Below are 19,586 nucleotides of genomic sequence, written 5' to 3' on the forward strand. Positions count from 1 at the left end.
TCGGTCTTTGTGTGCAGTTTTGGAGGTGGAGAAATGGGTACCATGATCTTGTTGGCATTGAAGATCAAGTTAGCTATGGTCCAGTTAGCCTCAGACTGGCAGAATGGAGATGCCTTTACAAGCAAATGATTCCACTTGCAGGATTTCTTTTTGAGTTTCCTTGATGGTGGTCTCCTGCTTGGCACAGGAACCCTCTGGAGTAGGGGGTAGGGGATAGAGTGGGGACAGTCCTACCATCGCACTGACACCGGCAGGAAAGGGGCCCACTCACACTCCATGGGTAAGGGAGCGTGCTAGGGGAAGAAAAGGACATTTCTGTTCAGTTGGGCAACTTGAGGTTTTTTTTTTTTTTTCTTTCACAGTTCACTTCTAGAGAGTACGTGAGCATGATTAGTAAGTAATTACTCGGGAATATTTGCATCTAGACAGCAGGCGGATTGGTGGTTCCTTTTGCCTAAACACATTGCACGTGGCCCCGCGGGAAAGAGCAGCTGTGGGCTCTGCGTGGCCACCTGCCCAGCCGTCCTCACATCTCATCCCCTCCTTCTGGCTTACTGGGCGATTTTGGCCCACGGACCTTTGGAGTCAGTTATCTTGAAACCTGAACTAATCCCCTAGTTTTAATGGTGAAGGCTACTCTGATGTGTTAGAGAAGCTCCTTCTAGAATTTTCCTTGTAGTGGAGGTGCTTCACTGTTACAACTTCTCTTCCCCTCAAGAACTCAACCCCCAAGCCTAATTGTTTAAATCGTCCTCCAACTTTCTGCTTTCTCTATATACATATCCCCAAAACAATGGCTCCCCCCACTGAAAAAAGTCTGCCATCCCTATTGGAATGACAAGAGTAGCAGAAAAGATGGGTTTTACAGGATGCATGATGGCCTCTAATGATCCACTTACCATCCCTTCTTTTTGGCCTGTTGTCTTTGTGTGTGTGCATATGGGTGTGTGCATGCTATGTGTGTGTTTTGACTGAAATCTTGAGACATTTCTTTGGCTATCAGACTTCTGAGAGAAATTGCTTTGCACAGAAGCATAACATAGATGTAAGTATTGAACCAAATGTGCAGTTTATGTTTATATTACAAAATTAGTTTTGGTCAGCTCTCCATGTACGTGGCCAACAGACTGAGAAAAATCCCAAGCTCTGGTGTGGACAGTGAGTATAACGACGGCTTATGCCAGTGTTGACAGTCCATCAAGCAAAGCCCTAGTTATTTCGGAGTCTCTCCTGCATTTCACTGGGATCGGAGTGGAAAAGACACCGTTCCCACTCTGTGGCCCTCCAGCAGACCGTGGAGGCTGCACCGAGGGAGATGGAGATATGGAGGAAGAATGGGAAATGCGAGCTCCATTTTCTTTTCTCATACCCACAAGTCATAGTGAGAAGAAAGCAGTGGATGCTTTGGCACACGATCCAGGACGTCCCCTCCCTCCGCCCCCTCCCCCCCCCCAAAAAACAAAACCAAGACAAAGAAAAAAGAACCCTCTCACCCCAAATGAAAATCAACAGTGAGCCTCAGAGAATGGCTTCAACAATGGCACCCACCCCGCAGGTGGGGACAGAGATGGGTAAGATGGGAGAAATCAGGCTTCTTAATTTTCCTTTAAGTACAAATGTAAAAATTCATAACACAACTTTACACGCAGAGGAGTAGACCAAGGAGATCGCGTTTGCAATGCCATGTTTCTGACTTTGGTTAATAGGGTTTCAGAGTGAAATCAGCACTTGGAACCTGAAAGAACGGAGTTCTTCCTCCAGGTGGCAGGCTTGTGTTTGCTTTGAACAGGTACAAGTTCTTGTTGGTTGTTGGGTCTTCCATTCTTTCTTTCTTTCCTTTTTTTTTTTTTTTTTCCGTTTGTATTTTTTTTTTTTTTTTTTTTTGGTTTGGTTGTTTTTCTTTTTCCTTAAAATGTGTTCACATTTTCATAATATACACAAAAAAAGTTTGTGGTTATTTGGTTTAAGTCCTTTAGAAAATTGGCTTCAGGGAGGCAGTAGGGCCAGGGGACTATGCTACCGCACACACCAGCAGGTATGGTGTGCGCCTTGTTAAAAATTTTCAAAAATTGTTTTTTTGTTTGTTTGTTTGTTTGTTTTTTTGTTTGTTTTTTGTTTTTTCTAACTTTTTGGAAAACCCACGGACACGTATAAACCATTCTGTCCGCTTGGTAGTTTTCTTAGTCTTTTTACTTACAAGGGTTACTGACGACTGGGGCTCTCTTTCGATTTTAGTCCCAACGTTTTATTCTTAGTGATAATTGTTCTCCCGAATTCTGAGCTGCGGAGTCCGAGGTCGGAGCTGGAAGGTCCTGCTGGGTCTGCTTCTGCTTCGGGCGGGGCGTCCGTTTAGGAGTTTTCCTCCAGGGAGTCAGTCAGGGGTTCCAGGGGGACCGCCGTGGCCGGCTCGTGCTGTTTTAAGCGCTTAATGGTGTTCTTCAGGGCTTGCCTCTTATTGCAGAACCAAACTCTAACTACCTCCCGGTCATAGTTCAGCTTCTCGGCAATCTCGGTCATTTCCTGCCCCGAGGGGTGTGTGTTCTTCTCAAAGTGGGCATTGAGGATCTCAAGGGCCTGGGGTGTGAAGGAGGTGCGCCTCTTGCGCTTTTTGGACGGCTCACTCCCGATAAACTCGGTCAGGTTCTGCACACCTGCTCGGTGGCGGGCCTCAGCCTCAGCCATCCACCGCTCAAGCACCGGCTTGATCTTCTGGGCACTTTTAGGGGTGATGTCCAGCTTTTCAAACCTGGCAGGATACAAAAGGCCAGGGTTCAGTTTGGCTGTCAGACTGCTAGCTATAGTGTTCTCTTGGGCTTCCTGTGGTAGGAAAAAGTGGCTTCTCAGGATGGTGTGTCTGGGGGGAGAATTGAGAAAGAACAGTCTTACACTGAGTCCTCTGCCAGGGTGGGCGTCCTGCCTGCCTGCCTGCCTGCCTGGCGGAGCCGCGTCCCCCCGGAGGAGCAGCCGCTGCGAGGGAGCCCCCCACCCCGCTCCAGCCAGCGCCCCCGGCCCAGCCCGCACGCATGCTTCATGCCCCACATGCAGTCCCCCCCGCCCGGCCACGCGGAGGGGGGTGGGGAAGGGAGCCTGCGGCAGGACCCGGGAGCCCCGGGCGCCCACACCCAGACCACCCACCCGCCCATCTCTTCCCTGCACGCGCTGGGAGCTGAGCTTTCACCCCGACCGCCTGGCAATGGTCTCCCCCCAGCGTCAGAAGCCTCCAGGCAAAAATGAACCCCAGGAAGGGGCGTCAGAGACAACAGCTGTCATGTTCTTTCATTTAAAACGATTCTTTTTTGTGTGTTGCATTTAGTGTTCCTGAAACTCCTCCCATGGACTCGGTGATGAACATCTTGTATGTTACCAGAGTCAGGGATGGCGACTGGGACGCAGCTCTTTTCATCTCTGTTTAGTGTCTCGTTTTAGTCTCTCTCTCCCTCTGTCTGTCTCTCCCTTCCCCCCACCCCTGTGCCCTTTCTGGTAACAAACAATTTGCACCCTATGTCAGTTAACAACTTGCCCCCTTTCCAGGTAAAACACAGCCCGTTGCTGCTTTACTGGGGGGACCCGAGCAGCTGGACACCTTGTAATTGCTACGAACTCCCCCTCCCTGGATGTGCGAAGGCCACCTCGTGCCTTTCAAATGCTGTCCATTGTAATGGTGTACTTTGGCACTGGGGCATCAAGCTGTGTTTAATGTGTGATATCTGCAAACTGTACTCCAATGATATCATTTTCTGGAAATGAGGTCTTCTATGTATCAATCGCCATCAGCAATTCCTTGCTACACTGATTTTAAAAAGTATGAAGCATCTTGGGACAAAATTATATGGAGTGTTTTAAGAGGTCATCCTGGTATCAAATTCAGCCTCATGCTCAATGAAATATACCAAAGTGCCAATTGCTTTTCTTCCTTCGTTTGTTTATTCTAAATCCAAATTCAGGGCCCTCCAGTATGACGACCTTGGATACACAGATCCTCTCTTTTGGATACCCTTTGGATACACGCTTTCTAAGTGTTCAGCAGTCTGACTGCACAGTACATCTTACAGAACCAAAATGAACCCGCTCTAGCCAGTCAGGGTATGTTTCAGGATGCTTGCAGGAGGACACAAAAGGATAGGCTTCCTTTCCCGGCCATAATCTTATCTTTGACACTGTGCTTTTAGATACTGTGATAAGCAGTACAAAGAGTATCAAGTTTGAATGTGATTTCCATAGCTTTGCCTTCCCCATAGAATTCAAGGGGTTATTATTATTTTTTTAAACCCAACTTCCACTGCTGATCGAAGGGGGGAAAAGTACATTTTGCTTTCAATAGAAAATGAACTAATCATGTCATGTCATTTAATGAGCTTGCCACAAAGCTCTGTCGTGGTAATTTGCCACATACCACATTTTACCGTGGAAGCCAAGCTGCAGAGCTTAAACTCTGGACAGCACGACAGTAGACCTCACAGTGCCAGGGCATGAGGCACAAAGTTTGCAATAGGGATGTTCAGCGTGTTGGTGGTGTTTCCTTCTCTGTATCTCTGTTACGGAGGACTTGTCAGAGCTGTGTCTAGGAGTCGCCCAAGTGATACCTGGGTGTGCAGGCTAAAATGCAGATTCTTTCACTCCTCTTCAATAAATGTGAATTATTCCAATGTCAAATCTCCGTCTCTTTCAAGACTTTCATTTTTTTTTTTTTTCTCTCTTAGTAGTTAGCTCCTAAAACTAGCTCACCCAAACACTAGAAACTAGAGAAAGGCTGTCAAGTCAAGGCATCTGGCATATTCTGTGATATGAATTCCCAGGGTCTCTCTCTCTCTCTCTCTCTCCATTTCAGCCATAGCTTTCTTGGCTTCCCTTGGGGAAAATTTTAGAAATCTACATATTCGATTGGGAATGCCCCAGACACTCTATGGGTGTTGGTGAAAACATTAGATGGCACTTAAGCCAATAAAAGGAAATCACATTTTAGGACTAAAAATAAGCCAGAGAGGACTTTGGCAAAAATAACAAATTGACAACTTAAAAAACCTGTGGCTGCCTTCATCACAAGGCTGTCAAGATGAAACGAAATTAATGTTTCCCAGCAGGGAGCAGCAGTATTCATATCATTGATGCTGCTTGTTAGTTGATGTTTCTTTCCGTGTTGTTGGGAATAACATATACAAGCCTTGAAACAAATTTCCCAGCAGTAGTATCCTTGTATAGACTGAATAAAGGTTATTTTCTGCAGGGAGGTATCTTATAAGAAAAAACAGTAGGGGAGACCATAGAAGTGAGAGGATCCTATGGCGCTTTTTGTATTTAACAACAATCAATGGGTTTTATGGAAAATCATTGAGCAAAATGTGAGCTGCCAGCTACTACCCCATACTGATGTTATTTATAACCTTAGTCTTAAACTGCAGGAAAAGTACACTTCCGTCCTTTGGGGAATACATTAAAAGTATAAAGAGCAGATAAAAAGACAGCATTTCATGGATCACCAAGAACAAAATCCACTTAAATGAGTTTAGAGTTGGTTTCTTGGCTTTTCCTGATGGAGGAGGACTCATAAGGCATTGCCCAAGAGGGAAAAGCTCTTACAGAAGTGCCTTTGTTACCTCATGCATAAACATGGGATTAGTGCAACACATACACACACACACACAGAGGCATGCACGGGGTCTGCTGCTGGCGGCTTGACCCAGATCAACTTGAACACAACCAAGGCTGGATTCTGTCATTTATTTATTTATTTATTTATTTATTTATTTATTTGGAGGGGTGAGGACAGAGTAGGCCAGGTTCTCATTACCCCTTTCTGAGCCACGTAAAGCGGCTGCTTCTTTGGAATGAAAAAAAAAAAAAGGCCTTTTAGAGTTATGTCTGGGAAGGCAATGTTAAAGCATTCCTTTGTGGTGACATGAGGGTTAATTTTCTTTTTAAGGTATTATTTCCTTGGAAAAATCCCAATAGCCATCCCTGGGCAGAAATGGGAGGAATGTTGGGACTGGCAGCTTTACCGTGTTTGCTCAGATTACCCATCTGCAGGCGGGAGATGGGGCTCTCAGTGGGTAGGAGGGTGGGTCCAGAAGGAAGCTTCTGGCCCACGGTGGGTGGGGGTTTTCCAATGACACTGCCTTATTTGTGAGTTGACAGGAGTTATCAAGCCAGGCCCCAGAATCTGCTTTAGCACCTTCGTTTCTGTCAATATCACCGATTGCACCATATCAACCCCCCACCCCCGAAACTTAGTCCCCATACTCTACCCCTCCAGCTCTGCCCACCCGAAGAAGAAAAGCTGAGCCATGAGGACAAACGAGGCCCAGGCCGGCCAGGAGAGGTGACAGCACGTGGGCACGGGTTACCTGCAGATGGCCGACTGGCTGTACGCGGGGCCCTCGGTAGCACTGAGAGCCTGTCCCACCTGAGTCTGCGTCAGGCCAAGGGACAGGCGCCGGATTTTAAAAGCTTTGGCAAATTCTCGGATCTCCTCCAGATTAACCCCATCCACCTCACCCGCTGCCGTTTGAGGATCTGTGGAGATGTTTTTAAAAATAGGATCAATACGTCAACGCACATCCAAGTAATATCTGTTTGTGACGGTTTCTAAGAAAACGGCTCTCTTAACAGCAGATGCTGGGGAAACTGACCCTGCAGGATGTTCTCTTTGTCTCCCAAGTGAGGTGCCCGGGACCCCATCCTCAAGTGGTTACACCTCCACAAATCACCCTTCGGGATGTTTCTATCCCAGATAAAACCACGGGTAGTTCACCCATGGCCACTTTCATGATACGAGAGCCTGTTCCCCTGGGCTTAACGGGGAAGCTGTTAAGGGGAAGGCAAGAGCTAGGGGATGCAACTCCATTTTGCCTGTCGATAGGTTCAATTACGGTGCAAAAACATAAACATGGAAAGGTTTCAATGTGAAATGTCTTAAACTGGGTTCTTTAGGGCTGAAATTTGCCCTTGAAGAAAATAAGATTTTTGTTTTTTTTTTTTCCCTTCACCAGATCACTGCTGCAGTCAGGCTACCAGATGGTAATGTCTAATTTCTTAGTTCACCTTAGCCCCTCAGAAGAGAGTGCTTATGAAGCTGTGAGGATAATATTGTCTTTTTTTCCCCCTGGTAGCAGTTTACTGACACGATGTCTTTGTCCCCTAAAAGGGCACATAATAAAAAATGCCTACTGCAGGAAGGCTCCTTTGGTGCCGGATAACGCGGTCAATTTAGGACTTATCAAGGGAAATGACACAACAGCTGGAGAACGAACCCCCCAGCTTCCCGCTACTGATCCCCAGATAAATGATAAATGAAAGCGTACACCAAGCTGGAGACAGCATGGGTTGGGGATAGGGGAAAATTTCAAAGTGCTGCTCGCTCCTGCCTGGCGCGAAGTCCTTCTCCCTGAGAGCTGACCCTATTGTTCTCCACCTCATTCCTCGGACTTAGGTGAAAAGTTTTTCTCTTCTTCTTTCTGCACAATAATCCATCAATTTCAGTAAATTCAAGTACTTGTCTAGGGACTCTGGTGGACTAGATTCGCCTTTTGGGCTACGGGGAGGCTCCCATTATCATGAAGAGAAATAAGCATTTGCATTTCAAGGGCCAATTGTTCAAAGACTTTTAAATAAACATGTTAATATCTGTGGGGGCTTGGAGCTTCCTAGTATAGATCTTCTCAATACAGGGGAAATGGATTCTCTCAGTAGAATCAGCAAGACACTTCTGCACGGTACCTTCTTTATCTTCACATTCAAAAAAGTCCTGTAAAATTTTTGCACGTCATTCATCGTAAGTTTGTTGAGGAAAGATTGAAAAGGGGTACAGCCACTGAGACCCGTCTGTGAGTATTTAAGAAATACTCCTGGGCATCCAACCGAGTGTTAAAGGGGAGCAGGAGAAATAGGGGAGGCAGTTCCAGCTTCTTGTGGGATTTACGGTCTATAGGGGGTTGGGGCTCGATATTAGGAATGAGAATCACCCATGAAAAATACCAAGCTGAGTAAAATCAAGAACTAATGGTGTCATCCTCACAGCAGAATTTACAGAGAAGCGTCGGTTGACTGGAGGGAGGATTCGTGTGGGTCCTGCCCCATGGCCACCTGTGGCAGAACGGAGGGGCCACATTCTGGCCAGTGGGAGCCGCCTGCAGACAGGCCGGAGCAAAGTGCCTCGAGGTGCCTGCAAGCGTTCTGGCCGGCTGGATTGGGGAGCTCGTGCTAGGAGCGGCGGCTATTTCATTGTAGGACATTGAGAATCTGTGTCCATGGCCAGGGCAGAGGGTGACTATAAAACTGATTAAGATTAATTAAAATCTTGCCCCCCGCCAACTTCCCCCCAGGAGGGCTGGCAACCCTGGTTAAGGAGAGACTTGTTTGGGTTGTCCGTGGGAGCGGCTGCCGTCTGGATATTAAATCCCACCAGCACAGCAGCCTGGAAGCAACTTCAAGGGTTTGCTAAGGATTCTGGGAAGTCGCGTCCATGCACACAGCAGCCTGGAGCCTCTTCTCTCATTTCTTCCTTTAAACATTCCTAGAGCAGAAGTTGCAAATGAGCAGCTTGCACATACAGCTCAGCTTTCCTAGAGCTTATAGGTTTTTGGAATTGCCAACATTTAAACATTGGGAGGTTTCTCAAGAAACACATCTTTTTTTTTTTTTTTTTATGTTCTTTTGAAATGTTTAGAAGGTTTGGCTGCACCAGGCCTCCACTGGCATTTAGTTGGGCACAATCAGTCAGCTTGAACTGGTTCTGGCTGCCCGTTCTGCTCGTCCTCCTCCTCCTCGGCAGCCCCCCTTACACCCGCTGCTTGGCTCAGCCTATTTTGGAGACTCTATGTTCAGGTTGTGCATTCCCAATGTGGAGGGTTGTGGCCCCCCCAGAGGCCTGTGGGACATAAACAGTAGAGATGTGCAGTAGATCTGTGATATTAACATTTTGTGGGGGAAGGAGGGCAACCGGGATTTAAAAAAGCATAACAGGGCTTCTTGTGGGGGAAGAAAGTGATGGTAAAATAGTAGTCAGGAAGATCTGGTTTGGAACTGAGCTGGCCACTTGGTGCAGATGGGCGCAGGGAAGGAAGCCTGAGAGTCCTGGGAGGCTTACCAGCGTGGGCAGCAGAGGTTCAAAATCAAGGCTGAAAAACTGGAAACTGCAGACTTTCCTTATAACGCTATAGCTTTTAGGACGGTGCTTTCTTCCTTGGCAGGACTAGGAGTCGCCTGATCGGGCCCAGGACATGCATTTTGAACAAGTACCCCACATGATTCTGCAGCAGGGGATCCCTTGACCCCACAGATGGGGGTCTCTATGTTTCTGGCCTGGCCCGGGACCAGTAGCGTCACCCTCTGCAAATGGCTGTCTTCTCTCCACTCTTTACTGTCCTTATTCACCAGGTTCCACGACACAGGAAGGTTGCTGTGCCACCTGCGTAAAGAGTGATGAGCCAAAAAGGCACTGGGAGGGGGGACCCCGGGTGGGCGTCCCATCCCTTGCGTTCCCTGAACCCAACTCCTTTATTTCTGTCAAGTGGCAAACGTCTGGACTGGGGTTGCCAGTGTAGTCCCTAGTTAGGGGGAGAGTTTTTCTCTGAGTCAAGCTAAGTAGTCCTTGCGGGAGGTAAATCTGTTGCCTTGTATTAGCTCCCTCTCTAGATCAACAGGAATCAGTGGAGTTACTCAGCACGTGAGGGGTGGGTCTTTGATCTAGGAGAACATTGTTCCTCTTCAGCCCTGTGGTCTCTGCGTGTTTATGACTTGGGTTGCATTTTATGTAAATCCGTTCTCTTACTTCTTCCCTTCGCCTGCTGCCTTTCATGCGTATTATCCTTCCTGGTTCCCGGAGACTAGCAACAAAATCTATCCATGTGCCTGATTACTGATGATAACCAGGGCTGACCAGAAAGCTGTGGGCTCTTAACTCCCTGCACTGAACAGATTGTCAAAGCTGTCACTCTAGAGCTCAGAGAGGTGAGCACCTGCCCCACTGAGCCCAGGGACCTCCATGGGGCTCCGGACGAACACTCATCATACCAGGAAGCTGAGTTCCTTCTTCCTCTTCTCACACATTTCCCTTCTTGTCTTTTTCCTCATTCTACTCAGAGAGCTGATGAGATAGGAATTCTTGTGAAATTTAAATAGGTTGATGATCTGTTGGATAAAGGCCCAGGGAAGGGAAGCCAGTAACTCCTTCTTTGTGTAATTTGTTAATGCTGGAGATGAGCTGCCCAGTTTTCTTTATATTATTTTTCTTACTCATAAAATCAGATGGTAAAATGTCTTACTACAGTTTTCTCCATGAGTCCCAAGGCTACAAAGGCCTCACCATGCAAAGAAGGGGCCCACCCCTGGGCAAAAATTAGTTTTATCCTGATCACAACATGTGGGAATTGTTTTCACACTTTGGGAGAATTCATGAGGTGGTTTTTATAAGACGTTTTTGAATTGATAAAAAAAATTGATGCTTTCTTTTCTTCTTCTTTTTTTTTTTTGATACTAAAGTTTCTGTTTTAAACTCTTGAGGATCCCTCCCCCGCCCCATCAGAACAATACTCTTCCTTAAGAGATATATGCTTTTCTGTCTGAGGAGGGGGAAATGTAATGGGACCCTCTTCTCTGAGATATGACATCAGCCCTCAGTCTGGCTCAGAGATTGACATTCCATCCTGGGACAGCTCAGTCTGGTTTTCCCTCACCCAGTCTCCTGGCTTGGGGAGATTGGGTTAATTTCAAGGAGAATTCTGGGGCTACCTTGATGGGGGCCTCAGAAGGATCTCTCAGATCCCCTCCCGGATCGATCCAGGGCTAGGTCAACCCAGTCTGGGATTTCTGTGCATTGAGGAGGAAGTGACACCTTTTCGAGACGTTTGCTCTTGATGAAGTTAAACCAACAGATTAAGTATAGGGTCAGGAAGCAACAGCAATGACTGCCAGAGTCTGCCCCAAACCCGACCCCTGCTAGAGGAGCCAGAAGATCAACCCATATAGAGATTAACTGGCCCAGAGATTTAGAATGAGCTGGCCTTGAAAACTGGCAAGATCTCATAAGCAGGATGTTTCCCAAATCAAATCTGGAATGCAAGGGCTGAAAAGCATTTTTTTTTTTTAATGGTAACTAAATGCAAATTGGGTGAATAAAATCCTGTTCTGCAGAATCTGGTTGTATGGTCCACGGGTCCCTACCAACCTGAGGGCCGAGGATGGACCAGCACAGATGCTTTTTTTGGTTTTGTTTAATTTTTAAAATTTAGCTCCTTCTACCAGTTAATGTGGACATCAGCGTAAGGGTTTGCTAAGTGGGTTGAACCATCACCTCCATCAACATCATCCTTCTAAAACCTCTGCTTACGGGATTTTCCTATGAATAATATGCAATTTTAAAGAAGCTGCCAAGTACGAATTAACAGACTTAGGTAAACACCCGTCTACTTTTTTATGCAATTCTCACAGCAAATAATGGGTGTATTTACCAAATATTTCTGAGAAGTAAGAAACCGCTTGAGAACGGGCAATGTAATTTGGGAGAACAGTTTACTTGCAATATGGTGACTTCATTGTGGAAAATGGTGGAAGTCGTGATCATGGGAATCAGGGGTGCCATAGGCTATCACCATGCATCTTTATGTTCACTTTATGGTTTGCTTTTTTCTGGTAATAGCCAGTGGTCCTTTGCTGTCTTAAAAAAAAAAAATCAAGTTTACAGGCCAGGGGTTAAAAGAGTATGTACTGAAAAAGAATACAAAACCAAGCTCAGCAAGGAATTAAAAACAAACAAACAAACCTGAAATCTACCTGTTTTTAAATAGTGCTGTGGAAGTCTTGAGCCAATTTGGGACATTTGTCAAGTCATTTGACTCTGTTCGACTTTCCAAAAGCCCTGCTTTTAGAAACTATATTTACCTCCGATGACTGTGAAGACCAAGCAAGGTTTAGCGCAGGGCACAGGGTAAGCTGTATGGGTACAGAGAATAGGTGCCCACAGCAGGTGTTCTGGGAAGTAAGGAGTGTGCTTATTTGGTGATGCTGAGCTAAGATGTGATGTCCTTTGCATATGAAGCTCCCATTATCATTGCTAGGGCATTAACTCTGGGTTCTTTTGCCTGGAGTGGGGAAGATTTGAGGGTGACTTTTGGTCCCATTTTATCGGGGATAGCGGCAAGTTGAGCAGTATTATGACAGTCTTTGACTGTGATGTGGGAGGGATCATTGACCAAGGTCTTGGCCACGGGTTCCAGTTCAATTTGACCTGGTTCCTTCTATGGCCTTGGTTTCTTGGAGGGATTTGTTGATTAACCATCCAACTCAAGAATTATTTATTCTAGGAGGTCCTTCTGTTCTGTTTCAACCTCTAAAACCAAGTTAACTATCGACTGTATTGCCATAGTCCTTGTTCATGTGTTGATCATAGCATTTCTTTCTTTTTATTATAACTGTGTTTCTTTGTTACCGGTTCATGACCTCCCCCAGGGCAGGGAGCCCATATTACTTATTTTTGCTTTCTTAATTTCTATTCCTGTGCTTGGCATATATATGGCACTGTGTTCTTATTTTTAAATTGACAGCCTCTAACCAAACCACCCTTTTACCCTCTGTATTTTAACCTGTATCACAACTACATCTGAAGTATGGGGTTAGGTCTCCCCACATTATCTTATCTGCAGATTTGTTGAAGTGCCATCTCAGACAAAAATAATTCTAGATGGATATTTCATGCTTGAATACAATTTCAAAACATGAACGATGTCTAGTTTTTCTCTTTATATTATCTCAGGGAAAGGCCTGTGTTTTAATTGTAAGGCATGAGTCCAGGCTTTTAAAGAACTATTGAGGACTATTTAGGTAATCTGATATATGCCACTGGATATATGTCAAATGTCACTGGATAAAATTTATGTGTAAACATCTTTTTTTTTTTTTTAAAGATTTTATTTATTTATTTGACAGACAGAGATCACAAGTAGGCAGAGAGTCAGGCAGAGAGAGGAAGGAAGCAGGCTCTCCGCCAAGCAGAGAGCCTGATATGGGACTTGATCCCAGGACCCTGAGACCATGACCTGAGCCGAAGGCAGAGGCTTAACCCACTGAGCCACCCAGGCGCCCCTTATGTGTAAACATCTTAATTTTTAAGGCAGCTGTGCTGTGTGTCATGTGTACGACCCATTGAATCAGACTCTGGGTTATCATCCCAGCCTGCAGCCCATTAGATTTTTCACACAGAGTGTCACAGCCTCTCAGCCAAGACAGAATGTGGTTCCTCGGACAGAAGTTCGCCAAAATGGGTTGCACTTTCAGGAGCTATCCGATGTCAGTTTCAAGATCTGCAAATGAGGATTTCTTTGGCCTTGGTGTACTAAAATGAGCAGAGTATTGAAAGTGCTTTGAAAACCCTACTTTACAAATCAAGTCTTAAACAGAGATTTGTTGTGGGGGGGAATCAGCATCCGAGAAATACTCTGTATATCATTCACTGTGTAGTTGGGTTTTGAGACAGAAAGAAGTCAATTAAACGACATGCTCAAAATCGGTAGCAATTTTAAGGCAAGTAATGGGTCTCTGTAAAGTCTGACCCTCCATGCAACTGCTAGAGCTGCTCCTGTATCTTCCAGAGAGGTTTCTCATTCAGGCTCTGCATATGAGTTTGGGGTTTCCTGCCTCAAGTGCATATGGTAAAGGAGTCTCTGTCCCCATTCTTTATATCTCATATCAGGATATGTAATATGGTTCACTCATTATACACCCAAAACTTAGATGCCCCATTGGCAACTGTGCAATTGAAATTTCATCTGTCCCACCACTCTGTGATGGATTTCTGAAAAAGGCTACTCCTTTCCTGCCCAGGACAAGAAAGTGATGAGAAAGAACCTGGTATCATCCATCCATCTGTCCATGCGTTCAACCACTCACTCATCTCCAACATGGACTGAGTGTTTAACATTGTGCAAAATACTGTATTTGTGGGGTGCTTTGTCCTGTAACTTATTTCTTCTCTCTGTTTGATCTCAGTTCCTTTTCTTTTAGGACCAAAGCTTAAAGGCCTCTCCTACACTTAAGACTGTGCTGCTATTTACAACTAGAGTATTTTGAGGAAACTTACGCAGAATATTGAATGGGAATGACATTGAAACCTTTTCTAACACCCCTATGAGGAGTGACTTTATCGGGGAAAATCTGGTTGTAATTAAATTAACTTTGTGGTTTTATTCCAGTAAAACTAGAGTTTCTGGCCCAGATGAGAGGGTTTGTATATGCGAAAATCCTATAATAAGTGGTTGATGGCCACTCTGTGTGCACCCTGACACTGTGTTTGGTGTTGACCCATCTTTGGGGTCAGGAGCCTCCAAGCTAGTTGACATACTTGGGCATTTTAATATCTTCCCATAATTCCTCATTCTCTTCTCCCTTCCCTGTCCTTTTTGCTGGAATTATCCATGTTCTTGAATGTACATGTCTGCATGCACGGACATATATATTCTTTTTTGCAGGTGGGGCTGCTTGCATGGGGTGGGCATGGCAACCCTCCGTTTTGCTTCACATCACAGACATGTGACGATCCCTGCTGTTCCCATTATAACAAGTTATTCATGACACCTGATCAACACAGATACTCCACTGTATCCTTATTTTACAGCCCAGATGTCTATGCAGTACTTTAGCCCTTTAAACCTGTAATTACTGGATTTTCGGTTCCTGGAGCATTATAATCGAAGTGCACATTCTGTGATTCTATTCACGGGTAAAAATTGCACCGACAGTCAGCGACTAACCTGGAAGCAGACCACCATCCCAGTCATCTTCGGCTGTTTTGATCTGCGTGTGATACGTACGCTGTCTTTACGTGGGGCCACATACCAGCTCTCAAAATTATGTATATATGTGGCCCCTTCAGGGAAGCAGACCCGTAGGCTTATTTTATTTTATGAATGGTGGCTCAGAGATTTCCCATCTCATTCCAGCCCAGGCAGCTTCCCCACGTGCCCCTGGAGGCCGCTCCTTGCACGCACACACCCACCCGCCCACGGGCACGCTCTCTTTTATTTCCTCTGACACCTACAAACAGAATGGCAGGGGACTTCAAACGCATGGAAAAGCAGCTTGACCTGCTGGCTGAGTGCCTGTTGTTGGTTTATTTCAGTTCTGAGCTCCGCGGCTCATGGCCTGCAAGCTGATCAGCTGCTCCCTTCTGAAAGCAGCAGGACTGACTCAGTGTGGCAGAAAGCACTTGAGATAGAGACCGGCCCCTGAGCACACTCATCAAGGGGGCGTGCTTTGGGGCCCTGATTCCCTAAGGAGCCATCCGGCCCTGGGCAGAGACCTTATTCTGCTATTGGCCTAGAAAGGCCAGGAAATTCCTCTTTGATGTTGACAAAGAACAAGAGAATGAAGGAAGGAGGGCCGGTGGGGAGAGAGAAAGGGAGGAGGAGGGGGAGAAAGAGAGAGAGAGAGAGGAGGGAAGGCATTGCAGATAGGCAACAAGAAGGCCACCACGATTTAACCGAGCCAGAAAGGATACTTACTGCTGACTAACTGGCCCACGCTCAAAGCTGAGGAAGAGGAGGATGAAGAGGAAGAAGAGGAAGCCTGGCGGACGGGGCTTTGAGACATGGATGCTTGGCTGTGAGCCAGGTGCAGAAGGCTGCCTTGGGAGGCTGCTTGACCCACTGACGTCTGGGAGGGTTGGTGGAGCTACATGGGAGGGGGATGTAAAAAATACACAGGAGTGAGAAATCAGGGTGGGGAGACACCAGAGGGCAGAAGTTTCATCTGGGGTTGAAGCATTGTATTTCCAAGAACATTATACTTCTCAAGAACAGGGCAAACTCTACACCAATTGGCAGGAATGTGTGTGTGTGTGTGTGTGTGTGTGTGTGTGTGTGTGTGTGTGTGTATAATATGTTGCTGCTTGCTTGACAGGCATTTTATTAGTAATCCTAAATATATTATTAATTTCCTACTTGGCTGGCAGGAGCATCCAATTTTCTACCTTTCTCGACCACAGTGTATGGCTGGACTCTTTTCTGCCTGTTCACACAATTATAGCGCACTTGACAGGCCTCTCTGGGAGGTACAGATAAAATACAGTGTTTGCAATGAACTTGGAATGCACAGCTCAGGCTCACAGGTGTGGCTGCACCCAAGCATTTTGGCTTCTGTAACTGGTAGTTTTAGGAAAATTCCCCTTTAGGCTGAGTGTGAATTGAGTCTAGGAACTGTCTGTTCCCCCTGATCCAAGAATCTGGCTGGATTACTGTAAAGTGGGGGGAAAACGTTTTCTGATGTCCTGTAGGAAATGGAGAGATAATTTGGGGCAGCCGGGACAAAAACATCCAGTAGTATTTGCAGCTTCCAGTTGTTGCTTTCTTACTCTGTGATACTCTGTGTTAAGGACTTTGAAACCCTCGCTCATTTAATTCTTACATTGGCCTATGAAGTGGGTGTTATCTTCACCTCTGTTCTGCAGACAAAGAAGCTAAAGCTCTGAGAGGTTAAAGGGTTTTGTGGGTTCATCCGGTAGGTGTAGGGGAGCTGATTTCTGGATGTAAAAAGTCTGGCCTGTAGGCTCGAGCTCTTAATCATCATGCCAGAAGCAAGAATAAACCTAATTTTCAAAATTCAGTGTGCCTTGACAAAGGCTGACTTGATGTCCATTTCTTCATGACTCCTTTAGAGCCTCTCAAAGGCTGGTTGTTCTGGGTGGTGAAAAAGCCCAGCTCAGGAGAGGAAGGTTGGAGGGAAGGGAAGCAAGTGCAAGTACCAGGTCCCCTTGAAGGCCCAGGAGGGGTCTTTCTCCATCTGCATGTTGCCCTCCCCTCCCCCGCCAGCCAGGAAGTTGACACAAAGCGGGCAGCCCAAGGGCCCCCCCCGGACAGGTCCACGATCAGCCTCAGCCATTGCGTCGTTTGTGATTGGAGATGGCCCTCCTTGGTTTACGAACTTCTTTCTTGGCCATCTTCACACTCACAGAGGTGTAGCAGAGTTTCTACAAAAGGAAGGCAGCTGGGAAGTAGAATCAGGTCAGGCCCTGAACAGTGGTTGGCCTTCCCACCAAAGTTCACGGCCTCACCTGATCTCTGACCACCTTCTCAGGATCTGACAGCCAGCCTGGGACGTGTCAACTGCACATTTGTCACTGTTTCCCCTGTGTGTTGTGTGTGTGTGTTTGTGTGTTCATTTTTTCATTCAAATTTACCAAGAGATCATTTATACATAATAAAATATACCCATTCCAAGCATGCAGTTTGAAGAGTTTTGTCGAATAGATACTCTGTGAAAGCACCAACATAATCAAGATGTAGAACTTTCCTTCCCATCATTCTGTAAAGTTCAACCATCCCCTTTGAATCAGTTTCCCCCAGTGGGACAGTGGACTTCGTCACAACGGACTCATTTGGCATGATTCTAAGAATGGAACCGTACAGTACGTACTCTTCTTTTATCTGGCTTTTTTGGCTTGAATATTGTTTTTAAGATTCGTTTTGTTGCATGTGTCAGCAGTGTCATCGCTTTTTTTTTTTTTATTGCCGAGTAGTATATATAGTATATATTTGTGGTGCATATCTCTATATTTATAAAGATATCTATGCCACAAGTTGCTCATCCGTTCACCTGTTGATGGACATATGGGTTATTTCCGGTTTGGGGCTATCAAGAACAGAGTGGTCGTAAATACTGATGTTCGGATGTTTGTGTATACCTGTGTTTTCATTTCTCTTCTGTAAATACCTGGGAGGGGAATTGTGGAATTCTAGTCTCGTACTATAAATGCATGTTGAACTTTTTAAAGAAATTATCAGACAGACTGATTTCCACCGTGGTCGTAGCATTTCGTGTTCCACAAGAAATGTACGAAAATTCCAGCTGCTCTCCGTCCTTACCAAGGTTTGTGGTTTCTCAGTCTTTTAAATTCCTTAATGAGTTTTTAACCACCAATTAACGTTTTACCCGCAAACAGCTGTTAGTAAGATGCTACCCTGGAAGTGCATAAGGAGCTCTTTCCTCTTCTGGTCCCTCGTGGTAATGCTTTTGCTCTCCGGGTTCACATGACATTCCCATGCAGCAGATACACCGAGCCTGATAACAAGGAGTGAATGACTGGCCCAGATCATGTGTTGCAGAGCACATTAGAACCCGGGTTCTCATTCATAGCTCCAGGCTCCTTCTGGGTGCCATCTTTTCCCCCTTCAGAATTGCCTGAAGTTACCTTTCAAGTGCACGTCCTTATTGTTCCTGAACTGTGCTAAATGGAGGCTATACTGTGAATAAAAGATAGTGATAATTGACATGGAACCCAAATTAATATGCATCAAGTATATGTCCCAAGGTAATTAGCCAATCTACCAAGCACATAATCAACATTGAATCCAGTAAATTTTATTCTGTAGGGACACATATTAAAGATTAAATCTATTTTTAATTTGCTTAATAAAAGGTGATGGATATTTGCATGTCAGTCTACCCCTTCTAACTTATTCAGTTGTCCTTCTAAATATTGTTACTTGACAAAAGCTTTTCACAGTTTTGAGTCACTGGATCATGAGATAGCCTTCTATTTTACCATTCCATCAATATTTTATTGGCCCTGGGTGTGGTAAAGTACCATCAAAGAACTGGGTAAGACAATAATCAATTAAAATTTTCTTCCTCAGATACAACTCAGTAGAGAAACAAATTAATGGGTTGCAGCCTCACTAAGGACTCAAAAAGCAAACTAAGGCTTATGCAGGAGAAGAAATTCAAGGGGAAAATAAAATAGTTCTTTTAAGAGCTTGTGCGGTGTCCCCACAGTCAGAGAATGGGATGACTCTAAGATATCTAAGAATTTAAGAAAGATACATTTCTTTCAAAGAAAATAAGCATTTTCTTTTTAGGACATTGGGGTTCTGCTTTCCCTCCAGAGTTTAACCAGATAATATGGAGAGACCAAGAAAAATTCTGAAAAGTTCTTACTTATCAAGAATTGACATTATATAAGCAGTAGCATCCTTACTGGAGCCCATATGTCTCACTCCAAGATAGGGAATGTATAAACATGTATCTGTTAATTCTAGAATCACTTGTAAGTTTAGATGGAATAGCCTTTTGTACACCAAAGTGAGCCCAGAGATTGACCTTCTTTGATAACTTCTTCCCTCAGAAAAAGAGGATGTTAGAGTAATACCTCTGTTACTTCCCAACCCTAACATTGTAATTCTTTGAGGTAAATAACAAAAAAAGGCTTTATCTATGATATTCTTAGTCTAATGATTCTGATGCATTAATCTTTAGAAATATCATACTTAAAAATACATGTACCAAATAAAGAAAGGGAAAGCAGAGATTTAAGCTCCCTCATTAAACAACTGTGGTTTTCCATATAAAAAGTTCAAAGACTTTAAATAAGCAACATTAGAAAAATGTCATTTAATTAGATGTAGCTTTGCAGACCCTGACTTGAATCTGAAAATCATGTATTGTAACGTGCAATTACTGGCAAAAGAAATAGGTGTATAAATACCTCAAACATAATGGACCATAAAAATGGACCAAAAGAAATAGGTGTATAAATACCTCAAACATAATGGACCATAAAAAAGAAAGTGCAGGGAATTAGGGAATAAGGAGAAGCCTGGAGGAAA

The 19,586-nt window shown here is 45.0% G+C and overlaps 1 protein-coding gene across 2 annotated transcripts in view; it reads right to left on the reverse strand.

Annotated features, from left to right (window-relative positions):
• Positions 1 to 354: 354 nt before the first annotated feature.
• Positions 355 to 19,586, reverse strand: part of POU6F2 (POU class 6 homeobox 2) — a 370,943-nt gene continuing 351,711 nt past the window's right edge. Inside the window, exons 8-10 of one of the 2 annotated variants that reach the window (XM_032305906.1) lie at positions 15,489 to 15,657; positions 6,342 to 6,510; positions 355 to 2,746 (exon numbers count right to left, since the gene is read on the reverse strand). In XM_032305906.1, coding sequence (XP_032161797.1) covers positions 2,350 to 2,746; positions 6,342 to 6,510; positions 15,489 to 15,657 — 735 coding nt within the window. In that variant the 3' untranslated portion in view covers positions 355 to 2,349. Of the gene's footprint in view, positions 2,855 to 6,341; positions 6,511 to 15,488; positions 15,658 to 19,586 lie in introns of both variants that reach the window. The other variant, XM_032305905.1, reaches the window with a different exon arrangement.

This window comes from Mustela erminea, chromosome 11 (genome assembly GCF_009829155.1).
Source record: "Mustela erminea isolate mMusErm1 chromosome 11, mMusErm1.Pri, whole genome shotgun sequence".
Taxonomy (NCBI): Eukaryota; Metazoa; Chordata; class Mammalia; order Carnivora; family Mustelidae; genus Mustela; species Mustela erminea.